Raw genomic sequence first — 26496 nt, forward strand, 5'->3', positions numbered from 1 at the left:
TGCTGTGGAAAATTTCGAGAACTGTTCATGGAACACGGAGGGGTCGATCCTTTGAAAGAAGCTTGCACCATTGCCAAAGCGTGTTCCTTAGTGTACCGCCAACGATTCATGCCTGAAAACACCGTGGCTGTCATCAGTCCTCAAACGACCCACTATGTCAAGCGTCAATACTCGGTCAAAGCCGTACGTTGGTTACATTACTTGTGCGACAAGGAAGACAAATGGATTCAGCATGTCCGCAACGGAGGAGGCGAAAAGACCATCGGAACGTATTCGGTAGATGGCTGGGACTTAGAAAACCCCAAGATCGTGTACGAGTTTAACGGTTGCTTATTTCACGGATGTCCCATCTGTTACCCTGACCGTGACACTAAAAATCAGTTTTTGCAACGAACCATGGAGGACTTGTACCAGGACACTTGTCAGCGACGCCTAAAGTTAGAACAGGAAGGATACCAAGTGGTGGAAATGTGGGAACACGAGTACGATCACCGTTTGAAAACCGATCCCGAGTTTAAACGCCTCGTGGAAAGTTACCAGTTCATGGACCCGCTGAACCCGAGGGATAGTTTGTACGGAGGAAGGACCAATGCCATGTGTTTGCTGTACCAAGCCGACGAAGAGAAAGGAGAAGAAATCAAATACTTGGACGTGTGTTCGCTGTATCCCTACGTGTGCAAATATTGTCGCTTTCCTGTAGGGCACCCGCAATTGTTCACGGAACACATCGACCTGAAAAACATTCGACAATACGAAGGCTTGATCAAGTGTAAACTTTTGCCTCCCACGAACCTATACCATCCCGTCTTACCTCACCATTGTCAAGGCAAACTGATGTTTCCCTTGTGCCGTACTTGTGCCGAAACGTGCAACCAGGACCAACCTTGCCATCACAGCCAGGAAGAACGTGCCTTGACGGGAACCTGGGTCAGCGTGGAATTGTTCAAAGCTCTGGACATGGGATACCAACTGTTAGAAGTGTACGAAATTTGCCACTTTCCCAAGACACAACAGTACCACAAGGGTGACCCTACTCAGAAAGGCATTTTCGCCGACTACGTGGATGCCTTTTTGAAACTGAAACAAGAAGCCAGCGGCTATCCTTCCTGGTGTCACACTCCCGAAGACCAAACACAATTCAAAGAGAAATACTACGAACAAGAAGGCATCTCTTTAGACCACATCGAAAAAAACGAAGGCAGGCGATCGTTTGCCAAAGTGATGTTAAATTGCTTGTGGGGTAAAATGGCACAACGACCGTGTTTACCCAAGACGGAATATTTGACAGAACCTTCCCGCTACTTCCAGATGATTCACGACAAAACCAAATACATGAAACACGTGGACGTCGTTCGAGAGGATTTGATCTTGGTCAATTACGAAGAAGATCTGGACTTTGTACAAGACGACCCTTTTGGAAATGTCATCATTGCGGCTTACGTGACAGCTCATGCTCGCTTAAAATTGTACGAAGCTTTAGAACTGTTAGAAGAACGCGTCCTGTACTTTGACACGGACAGTTGCATTTACATCCATCACCCGATTCAACAGCACCCTGACATCGAAGGAGACCGTTTAGGAGCCTGGACAGACGAGCATCCCGACGACAAGATTCTAAGTTTCGTCAGTGGTGGTCCCAAAAATTACGGCTACGAATACCGGGACAAACAAGGAGAAGTGCACACGACGTGCAAAGTGAAAGGTCTGACTCTGAATGATCGTACCAGTCGAGTGGTCAACTTTGGGGCATTGAAAGAAGCCTTGCAATCGGGAGAGGATGGAAACTTTAAAGTGACCACTTATCAACTGAACAAGATTGTACGTTTACCCACTCACCACATCGTCAGTCGGCCCCTGGAGAAAATCTATCAAATCGTGTACCAGAAGCGAGTAAGACTACCCAAACACTTTACGTTGCCGTACGGTCACATCGATATTGGTCAGCATATACAAAGGGACAACGTCCAAGTCCAATAGTTCATTGTTCATTGAAGTAACTTACCATGTCGTTGACGAAGAAGAAACCAGATTGATTAGGAGTCAAATGTTGGACATCACCGAGACCAGGGTTTTGAGGCTTGGACACAAGAGGTGGCCCAGTATGCACGAGAGTTATTCAAGGAAAAAAGTTACTTTTCAACCTGTGTTAGTGACGGTGCCAGAAGAACCCGTCACCCAGGAAAGGACTGTCGTGGACAGGCCTGAAAAACCCTTTCGGGAGGACACTTGTGTGACCTTACCCCCTACTATAGAACTGGTTAGAACTTTACCCAAAACATGTGGTTGTTGTACAGACACTTGTTTTTTATTCCACGTTCATGTGCCTTTTATTCTTGTACTTAAGCCTTTGGCTTTTATGTATTTTTGTCTTTCGTATTCATGTTTGAAAAAAAACATTCAATAAACATGTTCTGAAAAAGTATATAAACTCTTGTCTTGTTTGTTTTTTCGTGTCACAAGTGACATTCCTCACACCATGGCTACCTCTACTGTCTCTGCTCCCTCTTCCTCTACTGTCAAAGTCATCGACGAACACTTAGATCGTGCCAGTTGGGAGGCTTTGTATCTTCGCCATCCCTTTAACATGCTCATTGCTGGACCTAGCGGTTCTGGCAAAACCGAATTCGTCAAACGTTTGATCGAACATAAACATCATTTGATCGATCGGCCCCCCTCAACGGATCGTGTGGTGTTACAAAGAGTGGCAGTCGGCGTACAGCCTCTTGCGAGAAAGTCAAGGCGATTCCATCGTGTTTGTGGAAGGCATTCCTAAAGAAGACGACGGCATCGTCTCTGACTCCCGTCAAACCCATTTGGTCATTTTCGACGACATGTTAGGAGAAGACGAAGAAGAAATTAAACTGTGGTTCACGCGCAAAGGGCATCACCGTAATGCCAGTGTCGTTTTCATCACTCAAAATTTGTTTCAACAAAGTAAAGCCCATCGCACCATCAGTCTCAATGCGCATTACGTGGTCTTGTTTAAAAGCCCTCGAGATAAATCGCAAGTGCAAGTCTTAGCCAAACAGTTAGGAACGCCTTCGCTGACTCAGGCGTACGACGATGCCACTCAAACTCCACACGCCTATTTACTCGTCGATTTGAAACCTACGACTCCCGAGGATTTGCGATTTCGTACCCACTTGTTTCACCACTGGTGCCAAGACGGAGGGCCTGTCCTGTACACGTCTCCGTCCTCGACTTCATTTCATTCCCCATAAAAAAAATCTATAAAAACCTCAGACCCTTTTTCGTCTGTCTCACTCTCAGTGCGAACATGACGTCCTTTCAGTCGCATCTTCCCGTCAAATTGATTCGTGCCTTGTATGGCATCAGTCGAGAAAAAAATCCACAAACACGAGCTCGTGTCTTAGAAGCTAGTCTCAAAGAAGTCTTACGATGGTTCACGGTGACGGCACGTCAATTACTCCAAGGAATCATTCAGATTCCTCATCAAACCAAACGCTTTTTTGATCGAAACAATGTCGCTTTGGTCCAACTGGCCGATCCCCGCATCGACACTCAAACCAAAAAATAAATCATTTTGAAACCTGGAGGGAGCGGTACTCTAGGAGGGGTCATCATTCGCTCACTCTTAAGATGGGATCCTAATGCCCCCAAAGTTATACCCAAGACAAAAGTCCAACGAAGCCCCAAGAAGAAAAAGACCAGGTCCCCAAGGAGAACTTCTCCAGTGGCAGGACCCTCCTCTGACCAGACACCACCACCACCCCGGAAAAAGAAAAGAAGCCCCCAGAAAAAGAAAAGTCCACAGAAAACTAGTCGCAAGAGAGGCACTTCGGCCAGGACGCAACCTTACACTCGCAAACCACGACCTGCCACGGCGGTGACTGCGTCTCCGGCAGCTTCACGTTTGTCCACTTCTCCGTTAATGACACCCAGAACTGAAGAGTACTTGGAGACGTTGATCGCACCAAGAACTTCTCCGTCGATGACCCCCAAAAGAACTTCCCCAGTGGCAGGACCTTCCAATTTAGTGGCAGTGGCTGCTGCTCACAAAGTACCTTCTCCCAAAATCAAAGTTCAAGAAAGATCGGGCATGTTACAAGGTTTACTGGATTTGTCCAGGCAAGAACTGGCTCGATTTAGTCCGTTACGTACCCCTGCACGACGTGTCATGCCTGTCCTCAAACTGATACGACGTCAAGACAATCAGTGGCGACGCGTTCCAGTATAAAAAAGGCCTGTGACCAAGTCGGGTATCAGTGTTTTTTGGTGCTCCTGAAGACTCAAAGATGTCACCCTCCAGAAAACCCCAAGGAAAGAAAGGAAAGGACTGCCACCACGTTTAGCCAAACATGGGGACATGTTATCTGTCCTGTCCAAGGCTTCTCCACCCCTACGAAAAAAACTCATTCAAACAGCCTCCAAAGAGGTCATCGATACCGTGTGCGAATGTTGTTTGAACGTTTTGAAAGGCACGATCCCTTTGTCCAAACACCAGAAACAATGCTTAGGCAAACATCGTCACGTTCTTCGCCAAATGGTTCAAAAGAAAATTCCCATTCGTCAAAAAAAGAAGATGTTAGTGCAACGTGGAGGTATTTTACCTCTCTTGTTAGACCCCATACTGAAAGGAGTCTTGGGAACCATGTTGGGAGGACTGGTGGGAGCAAGATAAAAAGGCCTCGGAAGTTCCAAGATCTCAGAATCGACCCCTGACAACCCCATGGAAGGACGAAAACTAGCTTTAGTGCCTTACAAACGATGGATGGAATACCATCGGTGGTAAGAACAACACACCCCGCATTTACCTCCCAATCCCAATTTGAGCGAGATGTCCCACTTACAACACGAATTGCAGTCCTTGATGGATCGCCAAGATTTGTCCGAAACAGAAAAATCCCAAAAGTACGGTCAACTCTTGCAACGACTGCAACTCTTTCACCAGAAAGCTTTAGACGAAACAGCTCTACCCACTCTGAAAGATTTTAAGACCTCGATGAAAAGTCCAGCACCATCACCAGTACCAGTACCAGTACCACCAGTACCCGTGACCAAGACAGAAAAAGGAGAAGAAGAGGAAGGGTTTCAAACTCCACCAGAAAAAGTACGCAAGTTAACAACACCACCTACCTCCAGAATTGGATGGATTAAAAAGATGATGGCCACCCCTTCTTCCTCACAAGAGAAAAAGAAAGTGAAGACAGAAGTGAAACAAGAACCGATATCCCCCGCTCAGACATCCTTCTCCTCTTCGACACCTATTGCTGGCCGCACACGCAAAGCATTGCAATCCAGTAAAATACCCCAAGAGAAAAAGAGTAGCATCCTCCAAGAGTGGGTGTCTTATTAACACACCAACCAACACAAAAAAAATGGAAAAAGTCTTAGCCAGCATTTACTACGATGCCTCCCATCCTGCAGGTTACGCAGGAGTTCAAAGTTGTATCGTGCTGCCAAAACGCGACTGAAAAGTCTCCGTTTACCTCAAGTTCAACGATGGTTACAAGAACAAGCTACCTACACTTTACACAAACCCATTCGACGCAAGTTTGCCAGAAGTCGCACCCGAGTGGAAGGCATCGATCATCAATGGCAAGCCGATTTAGCCGATGTCTCTCATTTGGCCAGCTACAATCGTGGCTACAAATATTTGTTTTGTGTCATCGACGTCTTTTCCAAATTTGCCTGGGTCGTGCCCTTGACTTCCAAATCGAGCAGCGAGTTAGTGCGAGCACTACAACGGGTGTTGAAACAAAGCGGTCGTCACCCTCTTCGATGGCAAACGGACAAAGGCACCGAATTTCTGAACCAAGCTTTACAAAAAGAATTAAAGAAACGTGACTTCATTTTTTTACCACCGAGAATCCCGAAACCAAAGCCAGCATCGTGGAACGTTTTCAACCCACTTTGAAAGAACGCATGTGGAAATATTTTACGCATCACCACACTCTGAAGTACATCGACATCTTACCGCACCTGGTGCAAGCGTACAACCAATCTTACCATCGAAGCATCGGACGTGCCCCGCAAGACGTGACTCCCGAAAACGAAGTGTTGGTGTTTGAGCGCCTGTTTGGTACGTCCCCGACGAGGGCTGTCCCCAAGAAAAGTGGAGAGTTGGCCGTAGGAGATTGGGTGCGCATTGGCAAAACCAAACGCACTTTCGACAAAGGTTACTTACCTAACTGGACGACCGAATTGTTTCGCGTCACTGGACGAGTGCATGGCCGTCATCCTGCCGTCTATAAATTGGAAGACATGAACGGAGAAGTGCTCAAAGGAACGTTTTATTTGCCCGAGTTACAACGTGTCACCAAAAAAGAAGACGACGTGTACGACATCGAAAGCATTCTCGAACGCAGAACCCGTAAAGTGGGCAAACGACGTGCCAAAGAAGTCAAAGTACGTTGGAAAGGATATCCACCGAGTTTTGATTCTTGGATCGACACTTCGCAAGTCATCGACTATAAAAAGAAGTGACCATCATGCCCTTTCACACAGCAGACGCAGCTACGTCGACCACTCCTCCTTCACCTTGTTCTTCTGTGCAAGATTTACAAAAACAACCCTTGTGGGTGTGGTGTGGAGAACGTGTGCCTAAAACGCAAATCGTCTTTTTCTGCCAAATCTTCGTGGTGTATTGTGTCATCGGGGCAGCCATCGCCAATTTGAGTTTGCAACAAGGAGACAAACAATTGTGGACCATTTTATTGAGCATTTGCATCGGTTACCTGCTTCCTAATCCCTCCCTGAAATTCACCTCGATCGGGAAAACCGGGAACCTTGTGTCCAGTGCCAGTGCCAGTCACCACTTCAATCACAACCAGAACCCCATTTTAGACGGAGACACGCCTCTGACGTCCAGTAACCCCTCGGACAGCCACAGAACTCTGGAATTATGAGTCACCAAAACCAATTTTACTTAACTTTACCCAGTGACAGTTCCATGGAGGTGTTTCCCAAGAACAGGTTGTGCTGTTACACGGCCAAATTACCTCAGGCCATCCAGTTAGATCACGAAGCCCATTGGGAAGTGGCTTTAGTAGAAATGATTCACCCGACCCACGTCCTCAATGTCCTTCCCAATCAAAATTTTTTTGATGTGGAAGTTCATGACAAGCAAATGCAACAGTGGATGGATAGCAATGTCAAATATGACAAGAAAACCCGTACACAAAAGTACACCACCTATCACTTGTTCATTCCCCCAGGCTTTTATTTTAGTGGTCAACATTTGGTCAGCACCATAACCTCCAGGTTTAATGTCGTGTTTCTGAAAGCTTTGGAGCATGTCAACAAAAATGTCACCATGGAGTACCACAAAGCAGCTCGTCGCTTCTTGATGAAATTTGAACGGAGTAAAATCCTGTCCATTTTATTTTGTCCTGAATTGTATGACATGTTGGGCGGAGACATGGACATGAGAAAGACCATGATCAAGAAAAACGAATTACCCATCGTTTACGACAACGAGTCTTTTAGCAAGTTATTTCGTGCCCCGGTAGAACTGAACCAAGGACTGAATTTGATGTTCGTGTATTCCGATGTGGTGGAGTACAACGTGGTGGGACACACCTCCGTACCGTTACTGCGTGTCATTCCTTTCAAAGTGGATTCTGCCACGAACACTGACGAGGAAGGTGGAAACACTTACCACGTCCACCGCGAATTTGTCCATCCTCACTATTTGCCTGTCAGTAAGTCGTATTTGGACACGGTCAACATTGCTATAAAAGGAGATCTGGGACAAAATATTCCATTCACCAAAGGAAAAGTCACGGTGAAACTCCATTTTCGAAAACGGTTCTCTCACGACTCTTAAGTCATGTATCCAGTGTACCGAGGGGTTGCTCGACAGCGAGGACACGTCTTAGGAGATATGTTAAAATCGGCCTTTCGTTCGGTGGCCCCGGTGTTGAAACCGATGGTGACACGCGGATTGCACGCCTTGAAAGATGCGGCACTGACGCAAGGCAAAGAATTTCTCCAAAATGTCATCATCGACAAACAAAACCCTAAAGAAGCCTTCATGAGGGCAGGCAAAAATGTCTTGCTGCAAACGGGCAAAGACATTTTAGGCCAACGAGAAACACCTATAAATGCCCTGCACGCTACCGAGTCAGGCATTCAGCAAGGACAATTCAGAAAGAGACGACGAAGAAAACACCCTTTCACCAGACTTCAAGCGAGAAAGGCCAAGAAAAAAAGAACCGTTCGAGACTTAGACGTTTTCGATTATTGAGAAAAGAGACAAAAAAATGATGCACCGAGAATCTTGCGCTTGTTCCAAGACGGAACTGGATCTGTTTGCCATGCCCCCCACGATGATGACGATGCAAGAATCCCAGTGTGTGGAATTTCACCCCGTCTCCTCACTGACCGATTCCGCTCCCATCGAGTTTGAAATCAAAGGACAGCCCGAAGATTACATCGATCTGAATAGCAGTTACTTGTACCTGAAAGTCAAAATTCTAGATAAGACTGGAGGTGCTATAGACGATGAAGCAGTAGCTCCCGTCAACAATGTCATGCATTCCTTGTTCAGTGGAGTGGACTTGTATTTGAATAACAAACTGGTCAGTAGCAGCATGGATACTTACCCTTATCGTGCCTACCTGGAAAATCTCTGGACGTACGGAATAGATGCCAAGAACACTCATCTCAATGCCTGTGTGGTATGGGAAGCTGACGAACCTACCAAGTTTGAAATATTGGAAACTGATGAAAAGAAAGACAACAATGATGGATTTGTAGAAGGAAGAAAGAGAATCACGGGAGCCGACACAAGTTTAGAACTGATGGATCGTTTGCATTTGGACATGTGGTTGCAAGAAAAGTATTTGCTGAACGGGGTGGATTTCCTCCTGAGACTGAATCGTAGCAGTGCCGCTTTCCATTTGATGGCTGATAGTGACGGTTACAAAACCAAAATCCTAGAAGCCAGACTCTACGTACGCCGTGTGGAAGTGTTACCTAAAGTGGGAAACGACATCAGTCAGACGTTGAGCAGAACGACCGCCAAGTATCCCATACGACGCGTGGAAGTGAAAACCTTCACCATTCCCAAGGGACAGCGATCCATGATCGAAGATCATCTGTTCCAAGGACAGTTACCCAAACGTTTGATCGTTGGTATCGTCGAGAATACAGCCTTCAACGGAGCTGCCGAAAAAAATCCTTTCTACTTTCAACACTTTGGCGTGTCCAATATCGAAGTCAGTCGCGATGGCAAGACCTTGTGTACCCGACCTTTCGAACCTGACTTTAAAAAGAAGAATTACTTGAGATCGTACTTGTCCTTGTACGAAGCCACCGGACAGTTAGGAACCAATACCAGTCACGGTATTACGTACGAGGATTATGCAGGAGGCTACGCTTTGTGGGCTTTCGATTTCACTCCAGACCAAGGCAGCGACGAGAGACATTTCCACCCTATAAAATCCGGCCAGATTCGTGTGGAAATTCAGTTTAAAGACCGAGACCCTGATGAAACGGTGAACGTCATCCTGTATGCAGAATTCGATAATACCATAGAAATCAACAGTTTGAGAGAAGTCATCCTAGATTACTAGAAACCATGGAAGACTGTTATCCCTCTTTACCTAGTGGAGAAACTTTTAGTGTTGCATTGTTGTTAAAAAATGTTAGAGTTGTTGTTGTTTAGTGTTAAGTGATTTTTGAATAAAAAATGTTGTGTTTTGAAAAAATTGTTTGATGTTTTATTGTTGGATTATTGTTAAAAATGTTAGAGTTGTTGTTTAGTGTTAAGTGATTTTTGAATAAAAAATGTTGTGTTTTGAAAAAATGCCTTTGTCTTTTGTTTAGCTATAAGAATGTTGGATTGATGCTCTTTCATTTCTTACTATCCCTCTCATGACACTCACTGAACGTTGCGACTCAAAAACCGTGTGGGGGATGTTTTCCTTCACGTCCGCGCTTTGACTTTAAGAACCGGGTTGTTTCCAGTCTAACCATCCATTGTCGACACATCCTCCTAAGAAGATGTGCTCCAAACTAGCTAAACTCAACGAAGCCTACGTGAATTTGCATAGGGTCAGACACAGTCTGATACCGAAGCCAGAAGAAATAGAGAATGTGAGAATGTTAAAAATCACTGAAGACCTGATAGAAGAGCTCTTCAGAGAAGAAATGAACAGGGAAAAAGAAGAATGGACAGAGAAGTACAGACTTCAGAGACAGCAGCAACAACAACAAGAGCAGCAGCAGCAACCTGAAGCTGACAGAGGCTTTGTCGATTGTCGTATCGACACCAAAGAGTTCTTCTTCTCTTTCCGAAGAAGCAGACCTATCGCCAGAAAGTCTATCCTCAGAGGACATCGCATTCTTAGAAACTGAAAAAGAATGCCATAGCAAACAAAAAAAAACCAGCCCTTTTCAGGGCTACCCAATACTCTAGAAAAGAAATAACAATCGATTTGCCAATGTGTGTAGGTAGAGTAGTGTGAAAATAAACACTAACTCTTTTTTAAAAAAAAATGTGAGGGTATGTGTTTGTGTGTTTGTGTTTGTAAGTGGTTAAGTAAGTTGGTATGGATAGTAGATTAAAATGATGTCTTTTTTTTTGGTGTTTGAGGTGTAAATTTGGGTTTAGATTGGATTGCTTTGCGTATGTGGATAGTCTATTGAAGTGATTTATAAAAAAATTTAAAATAGTGATGGGTAGCATGAAAAGTGAGTGAGTGTTTCTTTTAGGTCCGCGCGTTGTTGTTTTTTGGTCATGATGTAGGTAAGATCAATTTTAAGTTTTTAGGGGATGTTTTCCTTCACGTCCGCGCTTTCACTATAAATTGAAACTCGTTCGGCAGTCCAGCTACCCTTGTTGATTGATCAACACCAAAAATGAACACGAGACTGGAGAAACTGTTGGAACTTCATGTGCATCTGGAATATGCCAGGCGCATATTAAATGAACTGGCCGCGGAAGCCATTGTGGAGGAGGGAAGGATAAGAGAGGAGGAGGAAAGAAGAAACAAAGAAGAGGAGGAGAGAAGATATAAAGAAGAAGAGGAAAGAAGATACAAAGAGGAGGAGAGAAGATACAAAGAAGAGGAGGAGGAGGAAAAGGAGAGAAGAAGAAGAAATTTCAGAATCCCAGAGAGCGAAAATTGGGATTCTGAAGCGACATATCCTGCCTCTGCTCTCTCCCCCAAAAAGGTAAAAAGTAACTGGGGGACAAGATGTGTATGTGGCGCTAGGCCTGGAAGGTGCCACCATTAACCAGGTGTCCATGAAGTTCCAAAAAAAACCAGCCCTTTCAGGGCTACCCAATACTCTAGAAAAGAAATAACAATCGATTTGCCAATGTGTGTAGGTAGAGTAGTGTGATTATAAACACTAACTCTTTTTTAAGATAGTGTGAGGGTATGTGTTTGTGTGTTGGTGCTTGTAAGAGCTCAAGTATGTTTGTGGGAATAGTAGGTTATGGGTTTCTTTATTGTTTCTTAGCGTAGGTGAAGAGTATAGTTAGGGTTCTGTAAGCGCTCACGTACGATTGTGTGGATAGTAGATTATGGATTAGTTTATTGTTCTTAGCGTATGTGTTTGTGTGTTTGTGTTTGTGTGTTTGTGTTTGTGTTTGTACCCGCTCACGTACGATTGTGTGAATAGTAGATTATGGATTTGTTTATTGTTCTTAGCTTATGTGAAGAGTATAGTTTGGGTTTTGTAAGCGCTCACGTAAGATTGTGTGGATAGTAGATTATAGATTTTGTTTATTGTTTCTTAGCGTATGTGGAGAGTATAGTTTGGGTTTTTATTATATGAAATGAGAAAGTATAGTTTGGGTTTTATTATATGAAATGAAAAAGTAGGGGGATGTTTTCCTTCACGTTCGCGCGTTGTTTGGTCATGATCTAGGTAAGATCAATTTTACGTTTTAGGGGGATGTTTTCCTTCACGTACGCGCTTTAAGTATAAGAACCCATAGTATTCGTCGTTCAAACCATTCTGCAAAGAATAAAAAAAGAAGATGGCTTCTAAACAAATGGACAAAATACAAACATTACAAGACGTTTTAGACAACTTAGGAATGATGGAGCAGATGTTAATAAGACTGGTTGAAGACCATTATTCCTATAGTCCCCATCGTGTAAAGATGGAAATTAATAACTTAAAAAAGGTAAAGGACAAGATTAGTGGTGTCATGAAAGAGATAAAGGAGGAGAAGGAGGATGAAGAGGAAAGAATAAGAATAAGCAAATGGAACGAAAAGATTGAAAAAGAAGAAGAAAATGAGAAGAGGAAGAAAGAAGAGGAGGAAGAGAAGAAGAAGAAAGAAGAGCAGGAGAAAAAGAAAGAGAAGAAGAGAAAAAGTGTTGGAGATAAATAAGAACTTGGTGGAGAAAAAGAAGAAATTAGAAGCAGAAGAAGAAGAAAACCCAAAGGCCCTTTTCAGGGCCAGCCATATTTCTCGAAAAGAGATAGCCTTTCCATTGCCTACCCCTTTTTTTAAATTTAAATTTAACTTTAAATTAAAAAAAAAAATCCCATATTCAATTCCCCTTGTCCCTAGACAAACCCAAACTCTATTCCCATGTTAATTTCCCCTTGTCGCTAGACAGACCCACACTATAGTTCCATGTTAAATTCCCCTTGTCGCTAGAGTGACCCACGATTTTTCTCCATGTTAATTTCCCTTGTCGCCAGATTGTCCCACGATTTTTCTCCATGTTAATTTTCCATTGTCGCTAGAGTTGCCCAAGGGGTCTTGTAATGCTAATTCCCATTGTCGCTAGGGTGCCCCCATTTACTACTGGCGTATCTCCATTCAGCGCATTTAAAACAGATATTATGAACTGATGGACGAGTATTAATTACAGAAAAAGTGAATTCATTATCTCGTTGAAAAAATAAATATAAACAGTAGAATGGAAACGACCTCGATAGAGAGGAGATAGCAACAGCACAATAAAAATGATGAGAGGACAAGTTGAATGAAATTACGAGAGAGAGAGAGAGAGAGAGAGAGAGAGAGAATGAGAGAGAGAACGTGCGTGACTCGATACGGATTAATGAAATTGTTGATAAAACATACTGATGTGTGTAAACCTAAGGGAAAATGCATACTTAAATCACAGGCCATTGAAATTCTATCAGTGTAGTAAGTTAATGTCAGAGAATCCCCTAAAAATGGCAGCATACACACACAGACACACACACACACGCACACACATACACACACACACATATATATATCTTCCTTTTTTCTTGCATATTCTGGCATTTTTATTTACAGTGATATAATTTCAATCGCCTGTGCTGAAATAATTGTTTTTTGTTTTTTACAACTAATTATTGCAATTAACTCATGGTTTATAAATACAGTTGTCTGTTTAGACACTTTAAGCAACAGGGCTATAGATGGACACCCAAAAGGCGTTGCTTATAACCTGATGCTATTCCATCATTCTTTACTTCGACAACTCGATCTACCTAGCTTAGCCTCGTTTTCGCGATACATTAATATTCATGAGGCTCTCATTAAGAATGGTCTATTGGATGTAATATTTCTGTTAAAACGTGCATGTGTATTTATTAGCATCTAACAGTGAATAATTGCCTCCTGTGAATGTAATACTGTATGTTCCATGGCACTTCCATATTTTTTTATGTGGATAAATGGCACTTTCATAATTTCGTATGTTGATAAATGGCATTTCCATAATTTATAAATAGCACTTCCATAATATCTTATGTGGATAAATTGCACTTCCATAATTTATTATGTGGATAAATGGCACTTTCATAATTTCGTATGTTGATAAATGGCATTTCCATAATTTATAAATAGCACTTCCATAATTTCTTATGTGGATAAATTTCACTTCCATAATTTATTATGTGGATAAATGGCACTTCCATAATTTCTTATGTGGATAAATAGCACTTCCATAATTTCTCATGTGGATAAATGGCACTTCCATAATTTCTTATGTGGATAAATGGTACTTCCATAATTTCTTATGTGGATAAACTTTGGAACAGGTTAGACCTCATAGTGATGTAAAGTATATTTCTGCAATGCTTTGAACTACTTTCAAGGTACATAACTCAGTATCGCACAGCTGAATCTTTGGGGAAAAGGGCTTAAAACTTTAAGCCATCAATGAGGAAAATAAAGATGTTTAACGTATAACAATGATTTTAAGAATTCAACAATTAATTGAAAATGACAAAGTTACTGCCAATGCATTTAGGACATGCTAACACATTGCTGATAAAGACACAGGGGGAATATACCATAGCAACGCGATAGGTGCATCAAGCATGATTCCAAAGATAGACAAGTGATAGTGAAGAGTTATAAAGGTCTGAGGTTTAAGATGCAAAAGGAAAGTGTCCATAAGGTGTCACAATCAGATCTCACCTTAGAACACCCTTTGCTCTCTTTAACCCTCTCTAAAGATGAAAGGCATGTCATGGTTGTTTTCAAAGCCTTTTGTATGGTCACAGATAATAAACACCGGGATTGATAGCTGTCCTGTTGTAACATATCAGGGGTCAAGGCCAAATAAAATGGAATAGATGAACAGCTCACTCTTTTTTCCAGATACTAGATCTCTTTAGTGTATTATATTGTCAAGAAATGGTGCGTTCACCACAGAAGTGCTTAATCAGGTTATAATAACACAAAACAAAACAAATATAAAAAGTCAACACTGTTTATTATATTACTTCCAGGCTCATATGTGTTTCCTCATAAAATTTAGTGCTCAGAATGGTGAAATATAATATTTACAAATGTGCAGAATGATAAATATAGCATATGCTTGATAAAGCATGTTGAAGTGACAAAAATTATATCAGTAGTAAATTGCAAGTGAAAATCAACATATATGTTATATTTATGTGTGAGTGTGTGTGATTTGTTATATTTATGTGTGAGTGCGTGTGATTTGGATTTTTAACGTACCTTTAACATTTGTTCAGTCATATTGCTATAATATCTGCAGTGTGGCAGCTTATAGTGCTATCTAGCACTGGGGTAGCATACTAAAGACAAATAACATTATGTCCTACCCAGCCACATAATCCTAACACTGGGCTGACCAGTCCTAAAACTAATGTCTTAATACTGGACACCAAGTGAGGCAGGTCTTAGTTCCATTTGTATAAGTCTTTGGTATAACTTGACCGGGGTTCGAACTCGCGACCTCCCGCATCTAAGGCAGACGCTTAAACCAAGTTATCATAATTCAAATAATCACTAATTCAGATAATCCCAATTCCCAAACTAGATTTAGGACAGAAAAGTAAGTTAATAGTTCTCCAAAATTTGTTCATATGACGTTCCGAAGTGGTAATGATTTTGGGCATCCCATCAAGGTTCGGGACCTGATCGGTTTTGTGTTTTAGAGTCAAATGGTATATATGGTAGAGGCACAGTCAGGAACTGGATGTACGTAATGTGTCGCATTATGTACCTTTGAGAGGGTGATGTATGCAAGGTGAAGTTGTTTGCATTTGAAACATGCATAGTGGAGAGAATGTTGGCATACCTCTATGTTACTTTGATGTTATGTGGCTGATATTTCGTTGGATATTGTACTTATGATCTAAACACACTGCTAACTAAAACGACTCTTTCTTTGTGCAATAAAAAATCAGTATGAATTAGTCTAACGTACACTATCTGTAACAGCTATTAGAATAGGAAAATTAATTTTGCCAGACTAAACTGTACTAGCTTCTGAGAGTGCAATGAATGAATTACCATATAAATACGATGAAAAAAAAAGTTATCAGCTAAAACTTTTACAACTTACCTCTGATGTCCAGGAAGTGAAAATGACCAAGTATAGCTAGCAGTGTTTTGAAAGGTGCATATCTAGAGTAAGGCCAAGCTTCATACTCTATAACCCATATTACACAAATCAATCATACACCAGAATAAAGGGAATTAAAGGTTTTGAACAATACCAAAGATATACAATGTCTATTTAAAATAGCCAGTGTAACCAGTAATAAAACCTTCGTTTTCTTTAAAATTCTAACCCTATGCAAAATATAAAACTGTTGAGTGCTACCTTAAAACAATAATGAATGCATTTATTTTTCATGTTTTCATATCATTATGTAAGTTCCGGTCAAAACTGTGCATTAACATTCATGTTATCCATATTAAGCTAATTATGTTTATTTTGCACATGCTTACATAAGTTGCCTTGAGGCATTTTTATGTGAGTAGTGACCTTAATTATGGAGAAATTAGAAGTCTTAGAAAATAGGAATAAAGTCAACTTAAATTTAAAACAGTTGCATTAATTTAAAAAAAATATGTAGTCAAAGTGTTTGTTTTCATTTATTTGCAATGAAATTAAAAAATAAATGATGACAAAGCAAATTCGCTTTCATCCAAATTAAACAATAAGCAAATGTTTTAACCTTTGACCTTTATGAACCTCATCTGTTCTGTCCCTTTTCAAACTGTAAAATGTATTGTTGACATCTCAGGAATAATTCTACCTAGTTTCATGTTCCTGTCTTCCAGCATGACATTGGTTGTTATGTTGGCAAAATGTGTGGTGCATTTTTTAAAATAGATAACATTTTGTCACAGAGGGAGGTGGGTGGGTTAGACTGTTTGTTAAGAAAGGTTATCATATATTCATATATCTAACTATTCAAAGTGCAGTGATCCTGATCCAGAGGGATGGAGTATCATATCTTGCAATATATACATTATACAACTTTGATAAATAATATTTTAACTACAAAGGATATTATAATTATAATTATAATTGGTGAAAAAGAATAAAAAAAATAGTTGTGTGTGTGTTTGTGTTTAATTTAATACGTATACCATACTTACCAATACCATTTGAACTGTATTACTTATGTATAATATTCCACACACAAACACACACACAATGTCATAATTATCCAGTTATAGTGGTAAGTATCTCCACCTGTCACACAGGAGACCGGAGTTCAATTCCTTGCCAGGGAGTCCATTAGAAATTCTGGAAGCCCAGTTCTATTTGATGACTATTACACAATTTTGAATTTCTATTTAGAGTAAAATTTTGATTGTCCCCCTCTGCCAATGAAAATGAATGAAATTCCAGGAAAAGAAGAAGACAATTTTTGAGAGGATAATAATTATTAACACTGAAATAAACTTGGACTTTCTTCAGTATCAGTAAGAACAGTCTCTTTATTTCCAAAATAACCCCAACCTCAATCGCGACCTCCTTTACTCAAGGCCAGGGACTATTAAAAAAATAAATATGAATCATTAGACAGGGCAGGAAGCAAGACCAACAGTTTCTGAGAATTTTTCTTCCTTGTTTCAGTCCCACCGACAAACTATTGCATTCCAATTATAACTCAACGAAAAGACACGTTACATGCAGACCTTCCTCAAGAGGACTGTGGAATCCCAATGTCATCACCGAAGTGGATGAATGGCACTGAAAACTTTGTCAGTGTACGTATTTGGTTATGCATTTTATTCGTTCAGCTATTAAAGAAAAGGGACAATTTAAGTGGACATTTATGCATTTCATTAGGTTAAAGCTTTGGGTTAGTATGTAATTATTGCAGTGTGTATTTGATGCTTATGGAGGGTGGCTTTTGATACAGCAGCTTATTAGCATTCTTATTAGCCATCTTTATGTAAATAATAATTTGTGTTTTGAAAACAGAATCAGTGAAATCACTTTTTAAAGATATATATAGAAGAGTTTAAGTGCAGTCTTTGCAAAATTTGTTTGTGTAAAATAATTTTGAAACCATAAGTGAACCTGTTGAGGGGTAATAATGATAGACATATTCAAAGTACCTATTAATTGTTGTACAGTGTGACCCCGCTATAGCACGCTCCGTTATAACTTGAATTCGGATATAACACAGTCGAGGTGAGGCTCCCGAAATTTCATATTCATGTAATTTTTTCGTACTCGAAAAAAATTATTTCTTAAAAGTACGAAAAAAACAATTAAAAAGTGTACTATCCTTTTAGGGAAGAGATTGCGTATGAATAATACAAGATGGTCGTGGCATTAATCCTGAAAGTTTATATGTATTTGTCTTGTAAACGAACAATTAGTTTTTTCTTCATTAAATTACGAAAATAATGTGTAAAAAGTTTATTCTGGGATCTTGTAGGGCTTCGTCAATGTAGCAAACATGGATTATGTTTCCTTATTGGCGGCAAATATACCATCTGGCAAAATTATTTTATTGGCGACATTTTTGGCTGTTTAAATTTATATATACAACCATTGGTTTGGAGTGGAGAAATTCAGAGGCATGAAACCCGCAAACTGGATATAAATTGCATTGAAATGTATCTATTGTTATATAAACAAATTCTTTGTTTCATGATGACAATCTCAACAGTGCATTGTTATATCATAATCTGCATATCTTGACAACTAGCATGAGTACTGTATGTTGTGAGATCTGCTTTTCTGGTTGACATTTCTGGTAACGGAGATCAACGGATGAGGCATTATCTTTTAGTTTATTATTTGTCGGATTTTCGGCTGTTTGCTTGTAATTAATATATTTATATAGACTGAAATTTGTATCTGGATGGTAAGTCAAATTCCTCTTCTTTTCACTCAAAACTAAATCCTTCAGAACATTCACATATTTTGTAATCATTCGTCATCAGACCAGAACACCTGCGTCCCTATCTTCCGTTGACCCTTTGTTAAATTTCTGATGCATGCATGGAAATCAGCTTCACTCCGCTACCCCAAATGTAAAAACAAATAAAAAACAGAATTAAACCCATCTTATTTGTTGGTCTGTTCAGTAGGCAGGGAGGAATAGTAACTATAATAGACCAAACGATGGCCAATACCTTTTTAAAAATATATCCAGATAAAATGTTTTCTGAAATTTCAAAGGAAGCAGATTACCTTTGAAGCACCGATTGTTTTGAAAAGTTCTTAGCAAATGAAACAACGAAAATGAGTCTCAGTCATGCAATACAATTATTTGATGTTGCCACCACAATAAGAACTTGTTATTTATTTGGTTCTCCAAAGCTGTCCTTTACCGGTGACTGAAATAACGCACACTCGTTTCATCAAAGAAAGCCGGCTACAATCTTCAGTAAAAACAAAGAACCTTTCTTCAAGGGAAGTCAGTACCAAACTTATATATACAACCATTGGTTTGGAGTGGCGAAATTCAGAGGCACGAAAGGAAGCCGCAAACTGGATATAAAATGCATTGAAATGTATCTATTCTTACATAAACAAATTCTTTGTTTCATGATGACAAACAATCTCAACAGTGCATTGTTATATCATAATCTGCATATCTTGACAACTAGCATGGGTACTGTATGTTGTGAGATCTGCTTTTCTGGTTGACATTTCTGGTAACGGAGATCAACGGATGAGGCGTTATCTGTTAGTTTATTATTTGTCGGATTTTCGGCTGCTTGCTTGTAATTAATATATTTATATAGACTGAAATTTGTATCTGGATGGTAAGTCAAATTCCTCTTCTTTTCACTCAAAACTAAATCCTTCAGAACATTCACATATTTTGTAATCATTCGTCATCAGACCAGAACACCTGCGTCCCTATCTTCCGTTGACCCTTTGTTAAATTTCTGATGCATGCATGGAAATCAGCTTCACTCCGCTACCCCAAATGTAAAAACAAATAAAAAACAGAATTAAACCCATCTTATTTGTTGGTCTGTTCAGTAGGCAGGGAGGAATAGTAACTATAATAGACCAAACGATGGCCAATACCTTTTTAAAAATATATCCAGATAAAATGTTTTCTGAAATTTCAAAGGAAGCAGATTACCTTTGAAGCACCGATTGTTTTGAAAAGTTCTTAGCAAATGAAACAACGAAAATGAGTCTCAGTCATGCAATACAATTATTTGATGTTGCCACCACAATAAGAACTTGTTATTTCTTTGGTTCTCCAAAGCTGTCCTTTACCGGTGACTGAAATAAAGCACACTCGTTTCATCAAAGAAAGCCGGCTACAATCTTCAGTAAAAACAAAGAACCTTTCTTCAAGGGAAGTCAGTACCAAACTTAAATAAAAGTAATAGAATCTGATTTTTGCATTACAACGTGACTGGAACACGTTAACTGTGCTGTGATAGTTTCCTTTTTGCAGGGAAAACGTTTATGCTTATGAACGCTTTCAATGGCAGCTTAAAACGCAAACTAACTTATACAGACTTGGGACGTACTGAAAAGTATATGGGCTTCATCATTTATTACGTGATTGTACCGTTTTTCTACTGAATTCAGACCTATATGACCTAAGACTAAATTATTGAATATTTTAAATCTGTGTGTGTGCATATTGTTGACAGAATCACTTGTATTGTGGATTCAATGTATGTGATGAGATTCATAGGTGAGTACAGGATGTTAATACTCTATTCATGATATATATTGCACATGTATATATAAACATTATGCACTCATATGTACAAATTTGTGGTTCTCTAAATAAAGTAAAATACTATATATGCCTTCTCTTTTTCACTAAAGGTGTATTTCTCATTTAATATGCATCGGATTAAGAGGGTAACTCTGCCGATGAAGCACGTATTTTACCTTCACATTTATTACCTACTTATCCCCCCCTCCATATTTTTGGATACATGCATCATTTTCTTCAGCTAACTGATCTGTTTGCTTATGACAACTGTTTGGTCTGTAACACGGTTTTCTTCTATGAATCCCGTGTTATAGCGTGCTCACACTGTACCTTCGTTAGAAAGTAAGTGTTCATGTAAGGAAAGCCCTGTTTCTAAAAATGGATGTACCTACATGACATGCGTAGCACCTTATTTCCATGTTTGTAATTGGCTGTGTGTTGATTCAGTTTATTTAATGCTTCAGTTTTTCGTCGATGAATACATAAAGTAATGTAATACCTAGATTACATCATTGTAATTACCAATATGTATAAAAAGGTAATCAACTGCCATTAGAACAAATAATTTAATTTCTATACTTTTTAAAAATTCGCCAAAAAACAGATAATCCAAAAGATTCATATTTAGTATACAATCAACCCCTTCAAAATGCAGTCGTAGTGTTGCGATTAATCATTGACCACTGGATTGAATGAATAAATTCTTATGGTGTGAAGCCACATGTACATGTACTCTCATGCAGGTTATAGAGGTTGTTTCAAACTAGTTGAGACATGTTTTTGACTGTCATTTTATAATGAGGCATTTCACCATATTCTAAACAAATGAGTAGTCATTTTTCCTAAACTTCAAGTCTAGATGACCCCTTTTTGTGCACAGCACAGCCATAAAACTCCGTGTATATATATATATCAGTAGCGTATGATTTATTCCAAAGAAGGTTATCTTGACCCATATTTTATACATTTTGCCTTTGGCTGCCTTTTCCTTGAAAGTTACTTTTCAGGCATGGCTCCTTGTAAGACACTACATTTATTAATCACATACATCTTCAAAAGTTGGATATTAGTTTTCTTAAACTACTGTTACACCATTATTTGTGATTGACTGACTATGGTTTGTTTATAAGAATGGATTTTATTTTTAAGATACTAATAATGAGAGGGTTATGAAACTTGGGAAATGGATGCTTTGCAATAAAAAACCTGTCAGATTTAAAATAGAAATATTATGTATATTTCATGCTTGAATTATGTAGTCTCCTGATGTGCTGAGTAAATGTAAATGTGCTCAGGTAATCTATTAAGTAGAAATGCTTTTTCGTATTACTATAAAAATATGTTCTTTCTTAAACTTCCTTAATTACATTTTAAATAAATCCATGCTTTTTGTCTGAGTAAGTTGAAAAGTATTGGATGCATCTAGGGTTGCCAAAACGCTTTTCCTTTATCTAACTGTTTTCAGGCTTCCTTTAAAGATTTGTTTAAAAACATTATTTTGTCATCTTCCATTTAAGTTCTTAATATTTCAACCTAAACGTAATTTGGAAAGACACATATCATCAAAATGTATTGATATCCACTTATGTATCATGTGACTGTGCCAGCAATTCCTGCCACTGATTATCCACGTGACATACATAGCCCTTTCTCTATGGAGATATTTTTCTAGTACGCTTGTGTAATGTGCAGGTTGATTGTTCACTTGACCATTATTTCAATTCACAGTATTTTCGTTTTGTTGTTAGTAATTTGTTCCAATATTTGAGAGTACATGCTTAAGCAGTTGGACTTTTAGATTCTGGTGATAATGAATATTTATCCTAGTGATAATGTCATAAATACTTTTTTTTAAAACGGTATATGAACATCCATAATCTACATTTCATGATCTTTCTTAGTGTTACCAGCAAGGTAAAAACAGTGGATTGCTATACAAGAGGAAACTTTATTTTAAGTAATTTTCAGTGTTTTCCCAATTTCGTTTACAAATATATGAATGCATTCAGATAAATGTCAATTTTTTCCATTCCTATTGTAGATTCAAACAAGACTGTTTCATATACAGAGTCAGTGTGTGCTGTTTTAAAAAACGTTTGTGGTTGAACTTTTTGTAAAAATTGTTGAAATCTCTGTTATGATCATTGAATATAATTTGCAAATCTGCATTTTATTCTGCATCATTGCAAAATATATATTCCATGTTTTAAATCGACCAATCAGAACATTTTTATTGTATTTTAAATGCTATTTTGCAATGCAACTAGCTCTGACTATAGTATAATACCTTCCAAATTTAGAGAAAATAATGAGTTTGTTGCCTGTATGTTAAACTCTTGAAATATTCAAATCACCTTCCGAAAAGCTGATGAGTTTATAACAATGTAGCCTTGTGCTGTTGTTTATATTATGTTAAATAATTGAAATGATTTTATGTTTGTTCCAGATCAGGTTCTAGATGATTAGACAAATTCATGTTTTGATTTTAAAGTAACCTTTAAATGTTTCAGTACTCTTCAGATGGATGGAAATAAATTAGAAGTGTAGAAGAAGTCTGTGATTGTTCTGGTACCATTATACAAGATGGTAATAATTTAAAGTTTACATGTGACCTAAGATAGTATTATCATGCCCCTGCAAGAGATGGTAATAGATTACCATGCACACATTTGCAAACAAAGATTGATCTATTCTAAAAAATAAGTTGTCTAGCACTCGCATATACCACACGACTGATATAGGATTATACTTTGTGTAATATTATGACTATGTGGTCTTAAAATAATGGAAAAACTTGAGAAGCAACAAGCTTTGTAAAATGTAATAAATGATTTATTTCCCTAGGTTAAAAAGAGAAAATTGCAAAAAGAACTTATGGCATTGCAAATCAAATCTCAAATTATCCTAGAATCACTGATAATATCCAAATGTTTAAAGTTCTGAATGATCTTCAGTGGTAATCCAAAATAAATCCAGTGCTGTGGTGGCCCCTGTCATGGTGATGTGTCAACAATCTTTTGTTTGGTAACAGCAATACAATTTGAGAATATATTTTTTTTTCGAAATTTCACTATAAATTCAACCTTCTATTCCCAAAAATGTTTTTTTTTTTTGATGAGTACTTTGTATTTACAGTGAAAAAAATAATTTGATAAATAAATTCCAACCTAAATGAAATACTGGACAGATCAATGATTCTGCCAAAATCTCTTGTAGCATGATTGAATAAGTTCTAGAAATACAAGATTATATAATCCTCTACTTGACCTCAGATAACAATTAACATTTTCTTCACAAAAGAAGCAAGAAACTATTACCTAATGGAAAATTTCATTCTGGGAGGTTCCAAGTGTTTACAAGGTAAAATTTTAGTTATAATTAGAAAGTCTATAACTAAAAGCATACTAAAGAACATCGTAAACATGATATCCCTGACTCAGATCAAGGTAATAATCCTATTTAGCCCATACTCATAGAGAAAATATTAGATATGTATTAGTTGTTTACAGAATTTTTAAAAATCAGTGATTCAGGTCAGGTAGAAAATGAACTCTATTTTTGACTATGTCAAGTCCAAAATACCATTATCCATAACATATAATGAAATAGAATAAAGCCTAACACACAGTGCAAATGAAATATACTTAACAGTAACTATTGTAATGCATATTTAATTTGCATTGTTTGTTTGTTAGTTTATTATTGTTTTTTAAAATTTTATTATATACTATGGCAATGTAACATTTTATGTTGGACTTAACCTTGTCCAAAATCAAGTTTATCTTCTACTTGATCTGAACTATATTTTTTTTTATAATTCTGTAAGCAACTAATACATAGCTAAAATATTATCAATGTATATGGGTTTAATGTCACGATCATGTGTTTTTTTTATATTAGAAAATGTTTAGTTGTTACCTGAGGTCAAGTGGAAGACTATGTAATTTTGTTACTTGAAAGACTATTCATTCGTGCTTTGAGATCAAGTAAAATTAATATTTTGTAGTATTGTTGTGTCCAGAAGTTCATTTGGGCTGGAATTTATTTCTTCAAATTATCTAGTTCAGTCATTATTTACTCTGGAAAGACAGAGTGGTCATAACAATAATATTCTTGGACCACAGATAATCGGATTTATAGTGAGTTCAAACCTTGAATTATATTGCTGTATTTCAATAAAAGACTGTTGGTACAACAACACTATTCAGGTTGCCACTGCAACATTAATACCTTCAGCATTGACCTTATCTTGGATTTACAGTAAAGTTTATTTAGAACTTTCATTATTAGGACATGTGTCTGTAATTCTGGAGTTATTCTGAAATTTAATTCGCGATACTGTATGTTCAGTTTTGTTCACTTTCACTTTGCGTTCTAGAGAAATAAATTATTTGTTAAACTTTACAAAGCTTGTTGCTTTTCACTCTTTTCTGTTACTTATTTTAAGAACATAGTGTCATGGACTATAAATTAACTTATGCATCTTTCATTTGTACAGCCTACACTGTATAAGAGTGAACCAGTCTTAAATTGACACAGTTTTGACTATGACAGATACTTTATGTGTTATGTTCTTTTAGGGCAATATCAGTGTTTTAAAGTTTGAGTCAGGACTTGTGCCAGGGATATACACTGCCTGTGCTACTGGGGAATCAATGCGCTGTTTCCTTGGGGATGCTCACAAGCTCTGTTCACATTACACTGGTAAGGCATTTAAATTACAGAGACTGAACTGGAGAAAAAAGGCAAATGATACACTCCTCTCTGGTAGGTTTTGTATTGCATGCCTAAAGGACAAACTCTTCACCAGGTGATTGTTTTTATTTTTTTTATTTATCAAATTCTTCAGTCATGAGGAATTTTTGTTGAACATCCTATACTGTTGCAGTCACCTTCACTGTTCATTGGACTTTGTTCCATTAACCTATGTCAACTTCTCAAAAACTGTGATGTGCTTGGTGTTTGGCCTGTTACATGGGTCTTATCAATACACACATATATATCAGAATAAGTTCATATAAACAGATCGGTTTGCATCTCTGTTACAAAGCCTTTACATTTTTTTAGTTATACATACAATGCAAACAGTAATTGTGAAGAACATGATAGATAATATAATCAGTGAGATCTGTAACTTTCTTTGTAAATCTTTCAGTTCTGATGTTACAAGATTCTTTTAAAGCAAAATATGTCAACACAATTTAAACGTTGAAGCGCAGTAGACCCTGCAAACAGTGCAAGATTTCGTTTAATAAAGGAAGCGGTAGGTCAGTATAGAATTGAAGGTCAATACTTTGCTGGTTCGGAAAATCATATAAAAAGATAGTTACGAAAAGAAAAAATGAAATTTTTTTTGTGAAAAAGACACATTAAACTTTAGTAAAAAATTATTTTATATTTCACAAGGTATGTATATTATTATATTTGGTTTCAAACATAATGGTGCAATTTATTTTGATTTCTCCATTTGATTGCTTGAGTATATAATTGATAAATGCTATGCAAATATGAAATTGTTACTTTTCAAAGTGATCTAGCGTATCGGTAAATATGCTACATTAAGCAAGGAAGGTCTTTTTTTGCACAGCACAGCTTGTGTCTCACCAATGAAGCATCTGTTTGTGTCAGTAAACAGGCTTCTTGTTTTCACAGATCAGTTGGATTAGCACAAAATGGCAGTTCTCAGATAAACACTGAACCATTATAAAATTTTTTATTCCGACTGTTATGTCATAATAAACAATGTATAATTTTAAAGTAGGAGTGTGCCGTTTAGACTCGCTCTCTTACTGCTAGTCTGATAAACAAATGGAAACTGTCATTATGGAAATTTGTCCCAGCCACTTAAACATTCCATTACTGTAAATTTATTTGATTTAAGCTGAGAGCAGTGTAATAATGTGATCAATGTTTCTGCACGTGAATCAATGACACATTGTTGGAAAGCAGAAATCAGTTGAAAAATCTGAAATGAAACATGAAGACAAATGCTGCAATGATGGCAGATGTCTTTTAGTTTATGAATTAGTTATTGTATGAAATGTTTTAAAAACTGATGAACTTCATGTTATGAAATTCACAAGCAGTGCTTCTTGTTGTTGTTCTAAAACTCAGTTAAATATTCCAGTAATCTGT

General features: G+C 38.1%; 1 protein-coding gene across 2 annotated transcripts in view; it reads left to right on the forward strand.

The window, feature by feature from the left end:
* LOC149808526 (uncharacterized) overlaps positions 1-26496 on the forward strand; it is a 135782-nt gene that overhangs the window by 65988 nt on the left and 43298 nt on the right. For both annotated transcript variants that reach the window (XM_089978548.1, XM_089978556.1), the window contains 2 exons: positions 17283-17416; positions 24942-25065. In XM_089978548.1, coding sequence (XP_089834674.1) covers positions 17283-17416; positions 24942-25065 — 258 coding nt within the window. The remainder of the gene's footprint in view (positions 1-17282; positions 17417-24941; positions 25066-26496) is intronic.

Source organism: Sinohyriopsis cumingii, chromosome 1 (assembly GCF_028554795.1).
Source record: "Sinohyriopsis cumingii isolate HCF-2022 chromosome 1, ASM2855479v2, whole genome shotgun sequence".
Taxonomy (NCBI): Eukaryota; Metazoa; Mollusca; class Bivalvia; order Unionida; family Unionidae; genus Sinohyriopsis; species Sinohyriopsis cumingii.